General features: G+C 35.9%; 1 protein-coding gene and 1 long non-coding RNA gene across 2 annotated transcripts; one reads left to right on the top strand and one right to left on the bottom strand.

Annotated features, from left to right (window-relative positions):
- The first annotated feature begins 579 nt into the window (after nucleotides 1-579).
- LOC148935787 (uncharacterized) lies at nucleotides 580-14,406 on the top strand. The gene is made up of 4 exons (XM_089080850.1): nucleotides 580-1,126; nucleotides 1,664-1,927; nucleotides 13,545-13,808; nucleotides 14,007-14,406. Exons 2-4 carry the CDS (start codon nucleotides 1,745-1,747, stop codon nucleotides 14,091-14,093), a joined length of 534 nt encoding a protein of 177 aa, XP_088936976.1. The 5' UTR covers nucleotides 580-1,126; nucleotides 1,664-1,744; the 3' UTR covers nucleotides 14,094-14,406.
- LOC112552363 (uncharacterized) lies at nucleotides 13,618-16,932 on the bottom strand. The gene is made up of 3 exons (XR_003096574.2): nucleotides 16,458-16,932; nucleotides 16,142-16,208; nucleotides 13,618-13,760 (listed from the first exon to the last, which is right to left on the bottom strand). It is a non-coding gene; the product is annotated as an uncharacterized LOC112552363 (long non-coding RNA).
- Nucleotides 16,933-18,806: the final 1,874 nt, after the last annotated feature.

Below are 18,806 nucleotides of genomic sequence, written 5' to 3'. Positions count from 1 at the left end.
CAAAAAAATACAACATTTTGATCAGTTGATATTGTATAGTAATATTTTATTGTAATATGTATAACATAACAATACATTTTTTCGAAAAATTTTAAAATAAAATAAAAAGTTAAAATAAAATGAAATAAAAATTGTACAAATTACAGTATTTCTAAATTGAATATTTCAGATATTTCAGATAATGAGAAGGAAAGAAATAATAGCTTTTTGACATATTAATTAATATTATTTTTTATAAATAATTACTTATAAATAATTATTTAATTATAGTTACATAAGAATATAATTTCTCATTTTTTTATTAACTCCATAATAATATAATAGTCGAAGCATATACAGAATTGTTACGATGTAGATCGTTAATGAACAATAATTGAAACAATAATTGAAACATTAAAGAGATGAAACAACTTAATGAAAAAGAAATTTAAAGAAAAAAAAAAAAAATATATATATATATATATACGATATATAAGTTTATTCTTTTTATCTGAACTTCTTGCACTTTATTGCGAAGGGATAAAGGAGGAGATGAAACCGTGTAAAAAATTCGACTAAAAAAAGATTTATAATATACAGAGAAGGATTGTTATATAAATGATAATATGGTATCGTTATTTATATCAAGATACATTTAATTTTCTTTCATTATAAGTAAATATCTTTTATCTAAAATAATTTTGCCATCGAATGATTATCCTAACGAACCTTCCGTTTGTTCCGCGTAACATAAAACCTTTGAGAGCTAAGAGAACATTGACCTGATGTCGACAGTCGATAATTGGATGAAAACTGAAACCGTTCGATACCACATTCTCCGCTTTTCGTTACGAAACAACGTTACCCTGAAATTATCAACAAACTTTAACAAACCGATTCAATTCGTCAGATATAAATGATAGAACGACAGAAACCACTGTAAAGCCACTGACTTATTGTAATAGAGCTGCACAATACTTGGTACATTAAGTTATCTTGCAAAGGAAGCTGTTTTCGAGTTTGCACCCGAATAAATTGCTAATTAAAATTATTATCTTACATCGAATGACGGATAATGTGATATAATGAGTGACTAAATTTGGAACTTTGTTTATAATGATTATTTCAGCATATTCTTATATCTGAGGTATATAGACAAATAAAATTGATCTCTGTTGACAGTGACAATAAATATCAACTCTTAACAATAATACAATGATATTAATTTATAAACAATTTGTGTCCATTTTGAAATCTGATATATTTCATATATTTGAAATGGAAATTGAAAAGGAAAATACATTTTGCTTGCTATTTTTCTTTTACAAATATGTCTAACCTTTACTTATTTAAGGTTAATATCATTTTTTTGTATGAATTTTACTAACTTATTGGAAAGTTTTCAAGTCTTAAGAAATTTTCTATTCTATAGCTAATCAACATATTGGAAACAATTTGGTCATATAACAAAAATACTATAATTACATTCAATTCAAACATAACAGTTGAATGCTCAGTAATCGTTGAAATTCACTTTTATCCATCTTATATCTGAATATATCAAATGAGTTTTCATTTTATGACCACATAACCATTGTGTTTCTTGAATGTAGCCATAGACTTTAAAAACCATAGATTATATAATTAAAGATTTTAACTAATCAAAACTGTTATTTGAATATAGGAAGATGAGAGACCAGTGAAGAAGATGGCCAGAATCGACATATTATCTAAGAAAAATTGTTGATCGATTTTCATCTTCGCAATGCAATCAATATCTGAAGACTCTGTCAAGATTGAGAATCTGGATGAAGTTATGATGAGTACTGAGGATCAATTGCGAAACATGGAAAAAGCAACTTTGACAAGCAAAATCTCACGTCAATATCATGGCAATCACGTTTTATCGTGCCCGACACGAAGCGAGTTAATCGCCGTGACAAATCAGGTTAAAAAATTCACGTAAACTTGTGTTTTGCTCAGATAAAATACACAGATATTCATGCCATTCATTCTATCATTCTATTCATTCATTTTATCATGAAAGTAAACTATTCGTTACGAAAGTGCGCAATCAATAATGTTAGGTAATTTCTACATATACTTTACAAATTATTATAAAACAGAAATCGTGTTATTTCTTATTTTTGATACATACCTCAAAAAAATATTTAGTTCTTTTATATTTTTATATTCATTTATATTCATAAGAAGCAATACAATATATGTAACAATTGTGTAAATAATAATTTGTCAGGTTTACATAATGATAGAGTTTGTCATCTAATATTAGTCCTTGACATGTATATATTATAATATATTGAGTATCCCAGCTACTATTAGTCTAACGACGATATAATTAATTGCTTTGACAAGACCGATTAATCCGATGAAACGTGACGGTGCAATAGTACCGTAGAAGTACCGAACTTCATCGCATTCATGTATAAGCATATTTATCTATATATATCATATAGCTCTCATTCGGTCGGATGATAAGATAGATAGATGTAAAATTAAGATACTGTCGTACAACTGACTCTGGACGTAGGAAATCCGATAGGTAAATAAATTAAGCGTTTTTATCGTTCGCAAAAAATAAAAATCGAAGGCACGTTTGCGTACGTTCGCGAGAAAAAACGAGACGTTTACACAACACATTGAAACACAAAAAATAAGAAATACGTGTGCACGCTAAACGTTACGATTTGCGTCATATCCCGTTGCACGTCGATAATCAGACATTTGTTCATTCATGAGAACAACAGTGAGATGTTTCCACGTTATTCATAATCTATGAGATTAACGCGCGCCATTGCGCATTTTCTTCTCGGTTAAGTTTTACCGATATTTAAATGCGATTATAAGCGCATTATTCAATTCGTTTAATCGTGATTTAGTCGCTCTTTTGAGATTATTAAAGCATGAGGGCAAAGTAGAAAATCGATTAAATTGTAATATCCCAATAATTAAGTGCACTATTTGATAATAAACAGATATTATGATATATATATATATATAAAAAATATTGCATAATTTTAAAAAATTGCATTTTAAAGTATTGCATGTTTATAAAATTTAGTGTTTAGTTAGTTTGATTTTGAAAAAAATGTGTGTTAGGGCATATTGTCGAAAATTACATTTTTCTCTCAATAATTTTTCTCGATTATATTACCATTACGCTTTGTCATTTATACTTTATACGCAAACAAATATTTCATTCTTTCGACATCGGTTTTGTGTTACACACACACCACACACCACACACCACCCACACACACACACACACACACACACACACACACACACACACACACACACCTCCCCCCCACACACACACACACGTTTGGATCAAAACAAATTTGTTTCACGATAAAATATTGGCAATTTATTTCATTTTTGTACTTATTTTCTCGCAATATCCATTTGTGTGACAAATAGTGCATTAATCGATTGATAAATCTACCGTCTCCCTAATTTGTCATCGCGGCGGATGGAGATAGAAAATTGCGCTGTCAAAATCATGCAATGTAATGCGTTTTAATTGCGCGCGTTTAACCGATCGTTAAAACTTACGCTTTCGAACGTTTCACGCTTACGATCTCTGTTCCAACATCGTGTTCAACATCTCGCTAAAACTAACCCACTTCAACTTTAAAGCAGTCTCGGGTCACCAAGTATAACGGAGTTGCGCACCTTCGAGCACATAATTAATCGCTTCCCATCCAGCAAATGAAAGGCAGCGAAGTCACGAGAGGGCCACTTCGACCTTCTTTTTTTTTTTCTCTCCACTTCATGCTCGCGCGTCGCAATGCTGGCGCGATGCAACGCAGATTTTCCCGGGTGATATTTCCTAGTGCTGCTCGCGGCAGTCGATTTCAACGGTGATAAATAATTACCTCAGTAATCGCGCGATCGGTTTTTTGAAACACGCGCGTGCCGACCTATCGTGCTCGCCTATGTTCGTGATTTTCTCGGAAATTCTGCGTGTTCTAGCGTGCACCAACGAAAGATTAATCAAGTACTTGTCATTGAAAAAGTTTTTCACTTTCCCCTTTTTATCTTCGTAAACTTCAAATGTACCTCAATTAATCGAATTTCATACTTTTGCGTTGAAAAATTATTATGTCTAATGAATTAATAATTTTCACGTAAAGATAATGAATTCGATTTTCGTGATTTATTCTCTCTGTGTGTTCTTAAAGAAAATTATAGGGAAAATTACAATCACGATCGATATATTTATGTGACAGTGTTTCGCTTTTCGGAAAGTCGAGTCTTGAGACATTATATAAAATCACAAAGCTTTGTAACGTGTTAATAGTACGAAGTTACAAGAAGTGTGCGCGCGGTTCAACGTGTTATATGTATGCTCGTCAATTATTTCGCGAAAATTATGCACGCGCGTTACGATACACCGCGATAACCTCGTTGCTCGAGTCGCTATTTTACGCGAGAAGAAATTTGATCGCACCCACGCAAGTCAACGCGTATAAAGTTAACTTTATGTTAACGTAGCGCGTTATGTTCCGGCGCGATAGCTCGGCAGATCGGGGATTTGCGATCGCCGCGAAAATCGATTTTGTTCCGTCGAGCAAGTCGCCCATATAATCAGATGATTAGATTCACATATTAGTGCTAATTTCATATTAATCTCATAACATGTAGCACGCCTATAGCGGCCCGCGTGCGCGTTTCGGCAGTTTAGCGATTGCCGAATTACGTCCGCTATTTGAATCGGTTGCGCATAGCTCGTTAGCCCTCACATGCGCGTCTGTAAGTTTACAGGCAACAAAGTTAATTCGTTGTTAACCTCCCGTTATTTCGCTAGTGAGGCAACGCAAAATGTGAAAATGTGTTATTATCGTTAAAAAAGTTCCCGTAGCTCTGTTACAAAATCAACATCATTTTATTACTCGTTAAAACTTTTCGAAACTGATTTCTCTCGTAAAAATTGTCAATGAATAATTTATCAACAACAAACGCAAAAGCAAATTAGAAACAAAAATTCCACCCTGCGATTATTATTTAGTAGAAGATCTTTATCTTTACACAACTGAAGATAGCTTTGTACTCATAGAGGAATCTCCCTAAGAGAAGTTACGTATTATAGCTTTCTATATCAATCTATGTCGTTGCATCCGAAACTAGGATGCAGACGCCGCGGGCCAGGTTCGTCGAATATATTATTACGAACTCGTTAACCGTATCGTCGAGAAGTTAGCGCCATCGAAGATCGTCAGATTGCGACAGCGTCTTCGCGGAAATGGAGTTCCTTATCTTTTTAGCACCGATTTCCAATGTACAGACATGGATGTGAGGTTATTTGACACGAAGGTGGTGAACACATTTAGATTTTCCGTCACAGACGCTTTTTCCTCTCCTCGTCTTTAGTTGACTCTTGACTCCCTCCCTCTCTCTCTCTCTCTCTCTCTCTCGCTATGCTTTCCCATAAATTGAGCAAGAGGTTATCTCGTGAATCAATTTTCATTGTAGATATCTAGTTGATCTACTTGTTCGCGGTTGAGTAGAGATAATCAACGGCACGTCGGACGTGCCTCTCGCAATGCAAACGCGCGTATGTAATTTCTTGCCATAAGCCATCATTATTTTGCATTGCGGATGGGAATACTGGTTGTATTAACTCGGTCGCCGAAATTCCGTGAAATCGGCTTCGAATTACACGAGGAATTACGCGGGGTTTCCGGCATTGTCGAACGGATCGCCGCACGGGCTTCATTTAATGACCGGCCATGCAACACGAGTCGATCATTTCCCTTTTCGCATTTTCGTCGGACCTGCGAATTTCCTCGTCAAATTGTAAATTAATTACTACCTAATTCGCGTCGTGATCCATGCGAAAATTACGCGTACTTGAATGTCGAGTGCTAGCGAATCGAATTTTTGTCTGCGCGTAATTTTGAATTTTTGAAGGATTCGATAAGAAAAATATTCTGAGTCACGTAATGTCACAATTAGGTCACATAATTAAGAACAGAAAAAAATTTGTCTTAAATCAAAGAAAAAGAATCCTAAAATTTATTATGCATTTTATAGTGCAATTATAATTGGAATTCTGGACTTTTAAAAAAATTATTACGTTTTCATATAAATTCTTAAATTAAAAATAATTAAAATATAATTAAAAAATAATTTTTAAATTAAATAAAAAATATTCTCTTATACGGAAATTTTAGTAAAAGGCAAAATATTTAATAAAAGACGAAATATTTATTTAACGAAATTAATAATCTATATTAACTATACAATTGAAAAAGTTTTAGTATGAGATAGCTGGAGGCAATAGTATTGTTTCGTTAAAAAAAAATATCAAAGATTTGATGTTATTTTATTGTAAAAAATTTCAATTTGTTTATACATATTTTATTCAATCGTGTAGAATTTATTTGTGTATTATACATATATTTTTATATTTTTATATCTTTTATATTTTTTTATTTATATTTTTATATTTTTTATATTTTTATTTTATATATTTGCATATTTATATCAATAAAGATGAGGTGTATGTGCGTGTGGTGTTATATTTGTAAGTTTATTCTTATTCTTCCTCCCTGAATCTGACTAGAGATCCTTTATTAAGTATTAATAAAATATTTATTTAGTAATTTTACTAATTATTTCTTACAAATATTTTGACAAATATTAAATTTAGCAATCATATAAATACCTTTAAATTTTAATTAGTCCTCGCGGCAGATTGATAACCAGTTGCGCATTAGCAAACTACTCCGCATGTAATTAATATCTTACCTTGTTATTGTCACGTGACAGGCTTGCAGTTGGCTTAAGTGTACTACAGATAATTATCTCAGATAATTCTGGTGGCATGGTAATTGCGTTGAATTATTCTCATTGTATGCGGTTTACAAATTACATAGATGCAAGATATTATATACGTTACAGAGTGTATTGTGTTTTTATGGTGACGCCAGGGATAAATAAAGCGTCATGAATGCAGCGGTCGTCTGGTCGGCCATACGAGCCGTAACAGAAACGACAATTATCGAATCCCCTCTAGCATCCGTTCCGGAAATGATGGTAACCGTATCTCGTTTCCTTCCTTCCTTCCTACCTTCATGTGCCTCTCTATCTGTGCCTCGTGCGTGCAGAATCGATCGGCGATTAACGTCGGCCGACCGAGCAAAAGGATTATGGTGTGTGATTGTTTTATTTATCACGCAAGGTATTTTTATCGTTCGCGCAACAGCAGGAAGCGGATGAAACGCGTCAGGGGGAAAAATAGATGCTTAGAGGGAGAGGAAAGGAGAGAAAGGGTGTGGAGCGTAGGAAGAAAAAAAAAATCGAGAATAATGAAGGGTAATCTATGCCTACAAGAGAAAACAACAAGGTGAATGAATGTTAATTACTCGTATCTGAAGCGAATAAAATTGTTCACGCGTTCACAAGTCGATCAGGGTATAAAGATATCATCTGGAAAAAATTGTTTTACATAAGTGTTAAAGCGCTTTGGCACGATTTTATGAATTTAAACATGAAAATTACGGTTCAGACGGTGAGATAGGTAGGAACAAGTGGAAACTATGGGAGAGAATTGATAGAGAACGAGATAATAAAGAATGGCAATTCGTTTCAGAGATGTAATAACAGTAATTATGATCCCGCAGTGCTATTATCCCCTACATCCGTTTTCGAAGGGAACGTTTACGGGTGTGCGTGACTTTGCTTCCTCTCCTTTTATTATGAATCGATTCATATGAATTCCCTTAAATCACCGTACGTGTCGAGATAAGTCTCTCTGCATATTGGGTACATCGATAGAACGTGATATTGGTACTAAAAAGTGCCTTTGCTGACGAGAATTAAATATTTTTCGAAGCAATCTGAGAGATAAAAATAATGATATTTGATTTTTTATAAAGAGAGTAAGATCCTATACATATGCGAATAAGGATACTTAATACTTATATTATAATAACATACATACATGTATGTATGTATGTATGTATGTATGTATGTATATTATATAGGTGTTAAATTTATCCATATATTACAATACCTTCAATACATTCAATTCATCAATACATCAATACATCAATACATTCATTTGTATTTCAATGGCGTTTAACAAGCGAACGACTAATGTTTAGCCATTCATGATTTACTTGTGCATTTATATTTACGATAATCAAAGCGTTGATGTCCACTCAAAGTGGAAAAGCTATAGCGAGTTTCAATTTAAATCACGCTCGAAATTGGCTGCATTCTCGGCTACTTTCGCCGGCGAACGGTATTTTCGCTATCATCGGCGTTTACGGGTCGCTCGGCGCGTTTGTCAAAACAGGAACGTGGACTCCCGAGAGCCATCAGGGGCTTCCCTACGTGCGAAGGGTGCGAAACCGAACGTCGATTAACAGCGGACGAGTTAAAAAGATTATCGTGCCGCTCGTGTCGGTTAACTGAGTGCAGGTAGAGTAATGCGAGAAACCAAGCACGTCATCCGAACGCTCGTCCACCCAGAAAATTACGGCGCCGTCGTGCTCGTCGTCTTCGTTGTTCGTCCGTTCGCTCGCTCATTCGTCCGTTCATTCGTTCATTCATTTGTCCGCAACCTGGATTTATTCCGCGCAATTACCACGATAAGGGTCCACCTTAATAATCGTTCGTTAATCGTCATCCACCCGTTTTCAACCCCACCCGTTCCCCGTCATTCTGGCTTCCAACCGTATATGCGGGAAATGGAGAACAACCTGCCTGAGCATACATCACCGACCGTTTGGGAAAATGTATTAAGGACACCACGCTCGGTTATCGCAAATTTAAATTTACAACAACGTATAGTATGATCTTTAAGTAACTGGAAATCATCTCTCGAGATTAATAGCAGTTACAAACCTTATTTGAGGTAAATGCGAAACGATATTAGCAAAATTGAATCAAATTAAATATGGCACATGTTACATCTAAATAATATATACATAACAATTAAAGAAAAATTAAGGACTCTTCGATGCAACAACAGAGTGCAATCTACTTTTTTAAGAGCTTGGGAAATATAATTGAAATTTAAGTTTCTCAACTCCAGATTATCTTTCTCAAGTTCTTAAGGCAGCAAAGAATTGTTGCTACGAAGTCTTTAAGTAAAAATCTTAAATATTTGTTTTCGAGATCGACCGAAGTAAGTATAGTCTGAATAAGAGGCTTAGCGTGCACATGTACGGATACTTGGCTTTAGATTCACGCGATTACGTTAGTAACAACATTTACGCGCAAGAGCGTGCACGAAGACCTTCAAGGAAATGTCGACCAAAGAAGTGACAACTAACGCCGTATATAGCACGTAAACTGCCTGTGGTTTCTGTGTGGTGTCTGTGAAAAGCCCTTTGAATATGACGTGTCAAGGCAGCGTCACCATGCAGATTGGGATGATCAAAGAACCCCGAGTAACGTGCAGTTCTCATTATGCACATTAATCGGTTATTAATCATGTAATTGTTAGGTTGGAATACTGAGATTCAATTTTCTGATTTTCTTACATTCTTCGGAGAAGAAGATTTCTGATTTGACCTTAACTTTTCTCTTCTATTGTCTTTCTTTTCTCTTCTTTCGGAGTTGATTAACTCGTGAATCTTAATTGCTGTTCTTAATGAACGATATATTCCACGATAACTTCGATTTGATCGTTAATGTTTTATGGTATACTTCTAATTAGCAATTAACGAAGTCGGGAATTCGCACGGGAATCTGTACGATGCGAACACAGATGCGAAACAAGAGATGTACCGCGCTACAGATTATTGATTCTAAGGTTGTTACACATACACACACATACACCTATATCTCGAATTCGGGTCTTCGCATTTAGTAAGGCTCTTCAACAGACGCCTTATGAATAAAATTAATTTTATACGGTTTCAATATTCATGACTAAATATTTACTATATCACAGTACATTTAAAAATAATAATAAAGTTCTATTATTAATGATTTTTGAAATTTCTCTGTTTTTTTCCAGAATTTTAATCAGACTTTACCTATACTTTTACTATATCTTAGACGTCTGCAATCTGTATAATAAATATGGGTGTATAAGCATATATAAACTGGGACGTTAAAAATATTGAATCCTTTTATCATTATGAGATATTTAGAAGCGTAACATAGCGCAAACGCGCGATAAAAATTCGTAAACATTGAACGAATTGCCCTCTGCGGCTATATAATTCTCCGTTCAACATCAAAAATATCAAGGCAGATACATTAGCAAAACGGTTATGCCGTTGTTGCAAACGTGCTCGCGTGGCAGCGCATGAAAGTGCGCGCGTGCCGTAACAGGTGAAGCGTAAACTTCGTACTTTGCACCTGGTAAATATTTGATGAAGTTGGCGTGCAGAGCACGGTAGGGCGGTTGATACGTGTACGGTACCGATACGCCAATCTCTCTCTCTCTCTCAAGTTTAGAAAGCAGACGCGAGGTATACATTCCACGCTTGCAATCGGGCTAATCCAATCCGGCCGCAAAATCGGAATCAATGTCAAATACCCATAAATGCGACATAACAGCTTAGGAACGGTCCTACGTTACGCGACGGTCAAATGGGTGATGGAGTTGTCCTGCCGAATCGCGCCAATCCCAGGTGATATCCCAGGGATAGGATCAATATCCGAAGCACAGACTGCAGCTGCTCAAGCTGAAAAGCCTTGCCGATAATTGGACGCGCTCCTCCCCCCGCTTCCTCTATGAATTGAATATTCCCTGTCTTATATATCCCGGTGAAACATTCAGTCATTCCGTTTGCAGTTTGTCGAAGGGATTCCGTTTTCGAATTCAAGTCTCGACCTACATCTCCCTCGACTTTCGATTTTCAAGAAAATGATTTTAACAAGCGTTCGTGGGAGAAGACAAGCGTAAAAGCTGCATCCACGGCGCGCTGGTTGTTTTTTATATCCGCATCATCGCGTCGTAACCGCCCGCCTTGGAATTTCGGGCGTTAACTGAAGCACAATCTTTACGATCTATTTGTTTCCCGACCTGGAGAAGTGCGGGAAGCGAAGCTAATAAGAACTCGCGTTTCCTTTGCGCCTCTAGATATTCTCTCTTTCTCTCTCTCTCTCTCTCTCTTTCTCACTCTCACTTTCTCTTTCTCTCTCTTTCATTCTCGCTTGCCGCTTTTCTTTCATCAAATTTCGCTCAAGCTTCTCTACCGAGCAACTTGCGAAGTAGCCGAGTATGTTTGTTTCTCCACGACGAATTCCCGACATCCCTCGCTCTGTCTTGCCGCGTAACTAAGACCAGTCCCGACTATTCTTCGCCCCAACCGATTTAATTTTGGAACACCTAATTCGCTGCTATAGCGCACTATAGCTTCGACCGCTTCGTTTGAACAATAGGCAATTCAGTCGAGAAGAAAGCTATTAACTAACTAACGTACAAAGCTTTACCGATCGTCCCGCTCTCGGAAAACGCTCGAAGATCGTAAGCGCGAAACAAAGGAGAGATGTGCATTTTGAATCATGCAAACTTATAGACGTCCTTAATTATTTTCGCGACTTTTCCCGAGACGGTTTGCTTCAGTCGGTCCCCTTACAATCGGGCTTTACATCGCTTTATGTCTCTCGAACTATGATTTCACTGAGCTCGCCGAGATGGAAACATAAAATTGTCTTCACGACTGAGATAGAAATAACGAGGTAAAAAGTACAAACTCCGTCGCTTTGTGCTCCGTCGACTGAAAGCGCGTGCATAAGTGTTAGTCATAAAATACCTGTTTAAATTAAATACACAACAATGGATAGATATTGTGTATCCATCAAACGATTTTCTTCTTATTATCTACATAAAGTATGCACTTTAAGCTTTGATATGTAAAATGTGCTCGAAGAGAACACAACTATCGACCACAAATTCGTAACGTTTTACCCTCTCAATGTTTTGCTCTCGTTACACTTCGCTAAAATAACGCTCGCGGTTATTAAAATAAAGTAGATGGAGTGAGCCAACGTATGTGCTCTGATAAGATTGCACATACTGTTCCCTGCATTACTGAAAGCGCACACTAAGTCGAGTTCTTGAAACAATGTCGGTAATTTCGAAAAGTGGCATCTTTTCCGCGATTGGAATAATCCCTCAGGTTATCCTATATTGCGAGGAAAGAATAGCGCGCCAAACGAGATGGATCGGAGTATAATCCAGAGCCACTCAAGAAGTGAATACTGAATATATTACAGACCTAATGCAGTTCGCACATAAATTAACATACATCGTTGAGGAATCACCGCACTGTGAAATCTTCTTAAAGTTTCAATGGGCCGCGAAAACTTTTCGACGAAATGAAAATTTGCCAGAACTTTTCCTCGCGGAAAAATCGATCATCATATCTATATCAGTGTCAACGACTTTGGTTCTCCTCCGCCACATTAACTTCGCTGTTACTACGGGAGTATTGGAAATAATGAGAAACGTTGCATTATAACTTTATAGATTTATCGAAAAAAAAAAAATTTTTATTTACCAGCTGCCTGTTCGCGCAGACATTAATTACATTTACCAAAGTTTGATTAAAATCTTTCACTTCTTTTTATGAAAAGAAAATAAGAAAACACACACATATATATATATATATGTGTGTGTGTGTGTGTTTCTCATTATTTTATATAAATATATAATATTTTATAATTATTAATTTTAATTAATTTATAAGAATTTTTATTTAAAGAAAAAATAAAATTAATTAAATCGCATTGTAAGATAAGAAAAATTTATCAATAGTATTGTAACCATATGGAAGTAATAATTGACCAATCATTTCAACAATCTATAACATAAACGTAGCGTAGCTAGATGAAAAACGATCGCAATCAGCGATAAGAAATCTACTGACCAATTTCTTCCAAAGAATTTCTTGAAACTCTAATGTTTCACTTTTCACAGAAATATGATTGCTTCTGTTCAGTGAGCTATCAAAGAATGGACCGTATGTTCATAATATAAAAAATTTATCAATATTTTTATATTTATATGACCTAAATTATTTTGAAAAAATATCTTGAATTTGATGCATATGTTATACAATATTTTCTAGATTTATAAAAGTATAATAGATATTTTAAAAATTTATATACATTATCTGAACAACATAAAATTTTAATGCAAGTCGTTTTAATGCAGAATGTCAATTATAACTAAACATCAAACGTTTAAGTTTTGCATCCTTAAATAATACTAAATAAAGTATATTAAATAACGTAATAATTAATAGAGTAACTTGCGAAAATTATTATAATTTTTACTTTTTTATTATAATTATTATAATTTTTATTATAATTTTTTACCCACGTTTGAGAGATTATATCTATAATATATATTATACATGGTATTCGTTCGTTTTAAATAAGAGAATGCGCGATTGATTCATAGTATTGCTAATCTATTATTCTTTATCGTTACGTTTCCAAATTTTTGAAGGATTCCTCATGGGACATTCCGTGGAGAGATGTCCCATGGAGATCCTCTAGCGAGAAATTCGGAAAAGACGAGACCGTAACCGAACACCCCGTAGATCCTCTGGATTCTTTTGCTGTAGAATCACCAAGGGACCGTATCCTACACGAGCATCTACCTCTTCTTCTCCGGCACGTTTCTGTTTACCATGGCGGGCACGTTGCTGTCCACCGGCGTCTGGTGCTTCCTGGTTAGGCTACCCATGATCCATCTGGCGCGCGGGCCCTCGAGGATCATCGTCGTCCTCAGTGGTTACATCTTCGCTGCCGGTGTGCTCACGTTACCGGCCTCATGCATCCTGTATCGTGAACATAACGTGACTCGAGCTCACCGTACCTTATTTCCGGTAAGATCGTTTATAGTAATTACAAATCGCCGCAATTGTGACGCGACACAACGGTGCAGTGTAACGAAACAATATCTTGTAAATATTTTAAAAGGCATGGCGCGAACACAAAAAGACCTCAATATTTTCAAAGGGAAAAAATTTTATTTGTATTCGTATACATTGCTTCTATTACGTTAATGGTTTGTTTTTCTATAGCGTGAACATCAGGCATTTCAACGCCCGGCTTGTCCGTCCGATCAAGAATTTTTAGAAATGATTTTTGCCTTTTTTCCATTATTGTAAATTCTATATGTATTTATTTCTATATATATCTATTTCTACATGTAAGCTTTAATCTCTTGTTGTCGTGGTAAATTTTTTTTTAACAAATATTTATTACACGGAAAATTTAATTTTAGCTGAAATTGGAATTAAGACAAGAATAAGATGGAATATTCGTAAATTTGAAATATATGACGAAACGCGCAGGCGAAGAGAGTAAATTTCCTTTATAAACCGAATCTCTGTTTACTTTGTTAAATGCAAATCTGATGGATATCGAAGCAAGGCAAGATAAACGCGAACAAGATAGAATAAAATTGTATTTTCAAATGTTCGACCACTGTTTGTCATATAACAAATCAGATATTCTGACTTTTCACTTTGCGACTCAACCTTCCTTAGGCCCAACATTATTGAGATCGAGATGACGAAACCAGACATTTCTGAACGTGTGCTCGCACGGTGACGCGATCGACTTGAGATTTAAGAGAAAATCCTCGTAGCCCGTTGCAACTGCGGCACAGATCGACCGCTTAAATCTTCGCGGACGATTTCCCCGTGATCTATGACGGACACAGTGTACCCACCGACCGTTCCGAATAAGATTTCCTTGACTCGGTTCCTATAACTTCCTGAAAGCTCAGTCGTTCGTCCTATTAACTTTTCCTACGCTAACATTTTCATTCTTAAATCTTTCTTTATGATTAATGGCAATGATCAATGACCAACAAATCGTTACAAGCGAAAAATAATCGATTGCATTTCCTTCGATAAATATCAAAATTCAAAATATATTTCGTCGTAAATATATTTTCTACTTTCTTCTCATAAAATTTTTGCAAATTTTTATATTATCCACGCTTTTCATTAATATTTTGTGTATTATTGTACACACACACACACACACACACACACACACACACACACACACACACACACACACACACACACACACACACACACACACACACACACACACACACACACATACATATATGTGTGGTATATATATTATGTGTTTTTATATTTTATTAAACAGAGATCTACCTATGAATTGTGTAAAATAATGCCATGTAACGTGTTGCATTATATATACTAAAGATATTAATCTTAAAATATAAAACAGTAACAATATAATATATAAGCATAATGAAAAATGAGATGATTAATAAAATTCGACAAATGAATCGTCTCTATTAATTTTTAATTGATCAGTGAAATTTTGTGAAATGGGAATTGAACTGGATGAAACGTTTGTCGCGTAAAAGCTTCAAAAGATGTTTAAAAAAGCTGTGTATGAAAACATAATGCTGAGATAAATACATCAAATACATGTGTCGAGATAAATATATATATATTAAATACACAAATATATACCAAATACAGAGATTATAAATATATTATAATACAAAACCGAGAGATTATACAAATCAACGTACGCTTATGACTTTTCAACGCTCGAAAATTGTTAGAGCAAATATCATTTCTGAGACAATTGTTATTCTCACGAAAATAGAAACGTGAATGTGATATTATTCCAACGTCGCGTCGTTCCGAGAGAGGCAAAGATGTGTAAGAAATAGAAATGTATTAAATGTAAAATACTAAAAATGCAGAATTACAAAATTCGAACGAGGGTTTCCGGGTTAAAAGTATTCAGGGAATTATTTGAATATTTTAAAAAATGTATATACATTTTGATATGTGAAATAATAAATTTTAATACATTTGCAATAAGTTTACTTTTGAAATTTCAATAAGTATGACTGAAATTATAATGTGAAAATATAATCTATCTCTCTTTATCTCTTACGCAATAATTCCCTATATTCATAAGAGGAAATAATTAAATTACGCGTGTGGAATTTCAAGTTTTAATAATGCCGCGCTACAAAATAGATGAGAGAATCAGAATAAATCCTATTTATATTATTAGGTATATAATTCGCACGCATAATATCGAGAGCGCGAGAGAGGCTCTACCAAAACCCGATTATCGTGATGCTGCGGCACAAAATTAAATTCGTACGAAACAGTCGTACACGAATATTACGAGAAATGTTACTCACAGTTCGATGCGTTGTCATCATCGTCTCGCCGTGTCCTCGAAAAGTCATACTCACTGGTTGCAATTTCCTGCGTCCAACAATCGGGAAGAATTTGATTAGATACAATCAATATTATTCGTATCTTGATAATATAAACGAGTTTTTTAATTCATCGATTAATTAATATCGCATAATACGCAAATGCTGCTTTTATAGAGCAAAGTTGCATTTGCGCATAATGCGATTTATTAATCGATGAATTAAAAAACTCACCTTATATTTAGCACGAGAGTCACCGTCGTGTTTCCTCACACACGATGTTCACAGAACGACATACCATAGCTTTCTAACTCGTATCGTATCTGAAACCTTTGTATCCTAACGACACGCATGACGATACACATTGTTCGCGGCGATTTTCTTTACATGGCACGACTCTTATTCGTAGTAATCTCGTGATGGGTAACCTCGTGATAGATATAAAACTCGTATATACGTTAACTTCATATATTCATTAGTTCAACTGAGATTTCGTTTCCGAGAGAAAATTTCATGGAGACAACAAATTGCTAACCACTATAGATAGATAGATAGATAGATAGATAACAAAATACGACGAATGTGTCGCGACCGTTACAAGCGTAGGTGTTTTTTTTTTTCTGCCTTTCTTCAGCGCTACCAATTCTGAGTCCCACGGCTCGCCGGCTCGGCCGAGCGCACACATACGGTTCTTTCTTTGTGTACGTCATCCCTTCCACGTCCGTGCCGGTGAGGCGGGGGATGTATGTATTGGCAGCTCTGCCTTTCTTCCTTCGTCAAGCGCGCACTTCACAGTATTGTAAACACGGCCGGCTTGCGACGCGTTATCGCTCGATCTATGAGACACAAGGACAGAAGGGTAACGATTCTCACTTCTCTCACTCGATAAATTCAGGATAAATATGCGATTTGCCGTGTAACGTGCCGAATAATATTATAGGTAACATTTCGACGGGTTATGCGTAATCGAAAATGAGTTACCAATTACCAATACGCGTATCTTAATACGTCAGCAAAACGTATATTCAATTTATTTACAATGATTTATTATTTATATATATCTATATTATTATATGTTGTACACGTTCATTAGATGTCTAACATGGCAATGTAGTGACGAATTAATTGTCGCGATTCTCTCTCATTCTCTCTTTCTCTCTCCCCTCCCACTCTCCTCTCTTTTCCTCTGTACGTGATTTTTTTTTGTCGCAAGCTTGTATACAACGAAATGCAACGCTCAATTTGACAGTTTAAATGGTATTTCATGCTTTTAATAAGAGAGAATTTTGTATAGGCAGTTAATTACTGCCCCAGTATTTTGATTTAATGTGCTGTTAATACAAGTTAATACAAGTTTGATTCATCGAGTAACGCAAATAATATGATACGTTTCGACAGATTATGTCGCGTAATGGAGAAACGGTTAATTACTGGTATACGCGTATCTTAATTCGATACATTACGTAGATCCATAATACATCCAGGTTACTCTTCCAACAATTATTTATCTGCGCGATATACACATTGATTAAGTAAATTGTACGGATGATAGTGATAGTCGATCATGATGGTTTAAATGATAAAACGCAAAGAAAAATACGTAGGCATTACAGCCTAATTATCCTAAAGCGCTTTAATTACTACCGCCTTCGGCATTTCGCATGCATTTGTCCCGAATTTTCGCTGCTCGATTACGATTTCCGGGCGCGATATTCTCTCGACGAGTGTAATAACTCGAAATTCATTCTATGATTGGTAGTTTATGTCGATGCGGAATGAGCATGGTTAATTATAACCGTTAATTAACGCAGAACGACGATCGTACCTCGCGTAACACACACACACACACACACACACACACACACACACACACATTCCCGGCGTGTGTTACACCGCCTGTAATGCACCTCTGATGAATTATACAATAACGCGAAATGTGACGATTCGCCACTTCAGCCGACTCGCACTTTGCGGCGATACTCGTTTCGTCGCGCGTACTCGCGCGATGAACAATCAAAACAACACCTCGGAACAACCGAAAATCTGAACGATGCGCGACCGACCAATGACGCCGCCGACGGATGCAGCATCCGCGAATCGGTAATTATCGTTACGCCGCGGTCCAGCAGCTAATCGCCGTCACGCACCTTAATTAATGCGAAACCCGATTCTACGGTCCGTTCGATTACATCGCGTGCGATATAACTTGCATGATTAAACGCGCTCGCTTTACGCATAATATTCCCGATGCTCTCTTGTTTCGCATAATATTCCCGATGCCCACTTGAGTAACTAAATGAAAATCAATGTGGGAGAGGGAGGGAAGGGGAAGGAATACGCGCGTTATTAAAAGAAACACGTGTCGCGTATATCGTATATGCCGCTTCGAGCGATGCTGATAATTAGCGTGATAGGGATTAATCGTGGTCCCGAGCAAATTGGGAGAGATTAAGAGAGGATATCACGGAGATATCGCTGTGCCATGTTACGGATAGTCCTTCCTATGGTAACTCGTGAATCACGCATTATTTTCCTGTTCTGCAACATCTCATGTTTGCTCTTGTAATCGGACATCGAGGGTGGTTCCGGGCGACGTTCGATCAATAGTCGTGCTATATCGTGAATGGCAATTGCGATATTCGCACGG

The sequence above is a fragment of the Pogonomyrmex barbatus genome, unplaced genomic scaffold (genome assembly GCF_055798465.1).
Source record: "Pogonomyrmex barbatus isolate J1 unplaced genomic scaffold, ASM5579846v1 scaffold4, whole genome shotgun sequence".
Taxonomy (NCBI): domain Eukaryota; kingdom Metazoa; phylum Arthropoda; class Insecta; order Hymenoptera; family Formicidae; genus Pogonomyrmex; species Pogonomyrmex barbatus.
The sequence above is the reverse complement of the archived record's forward strand: the minus strand, read 5'-3'. Positions and strand labels throughout refer to the sequence as shown.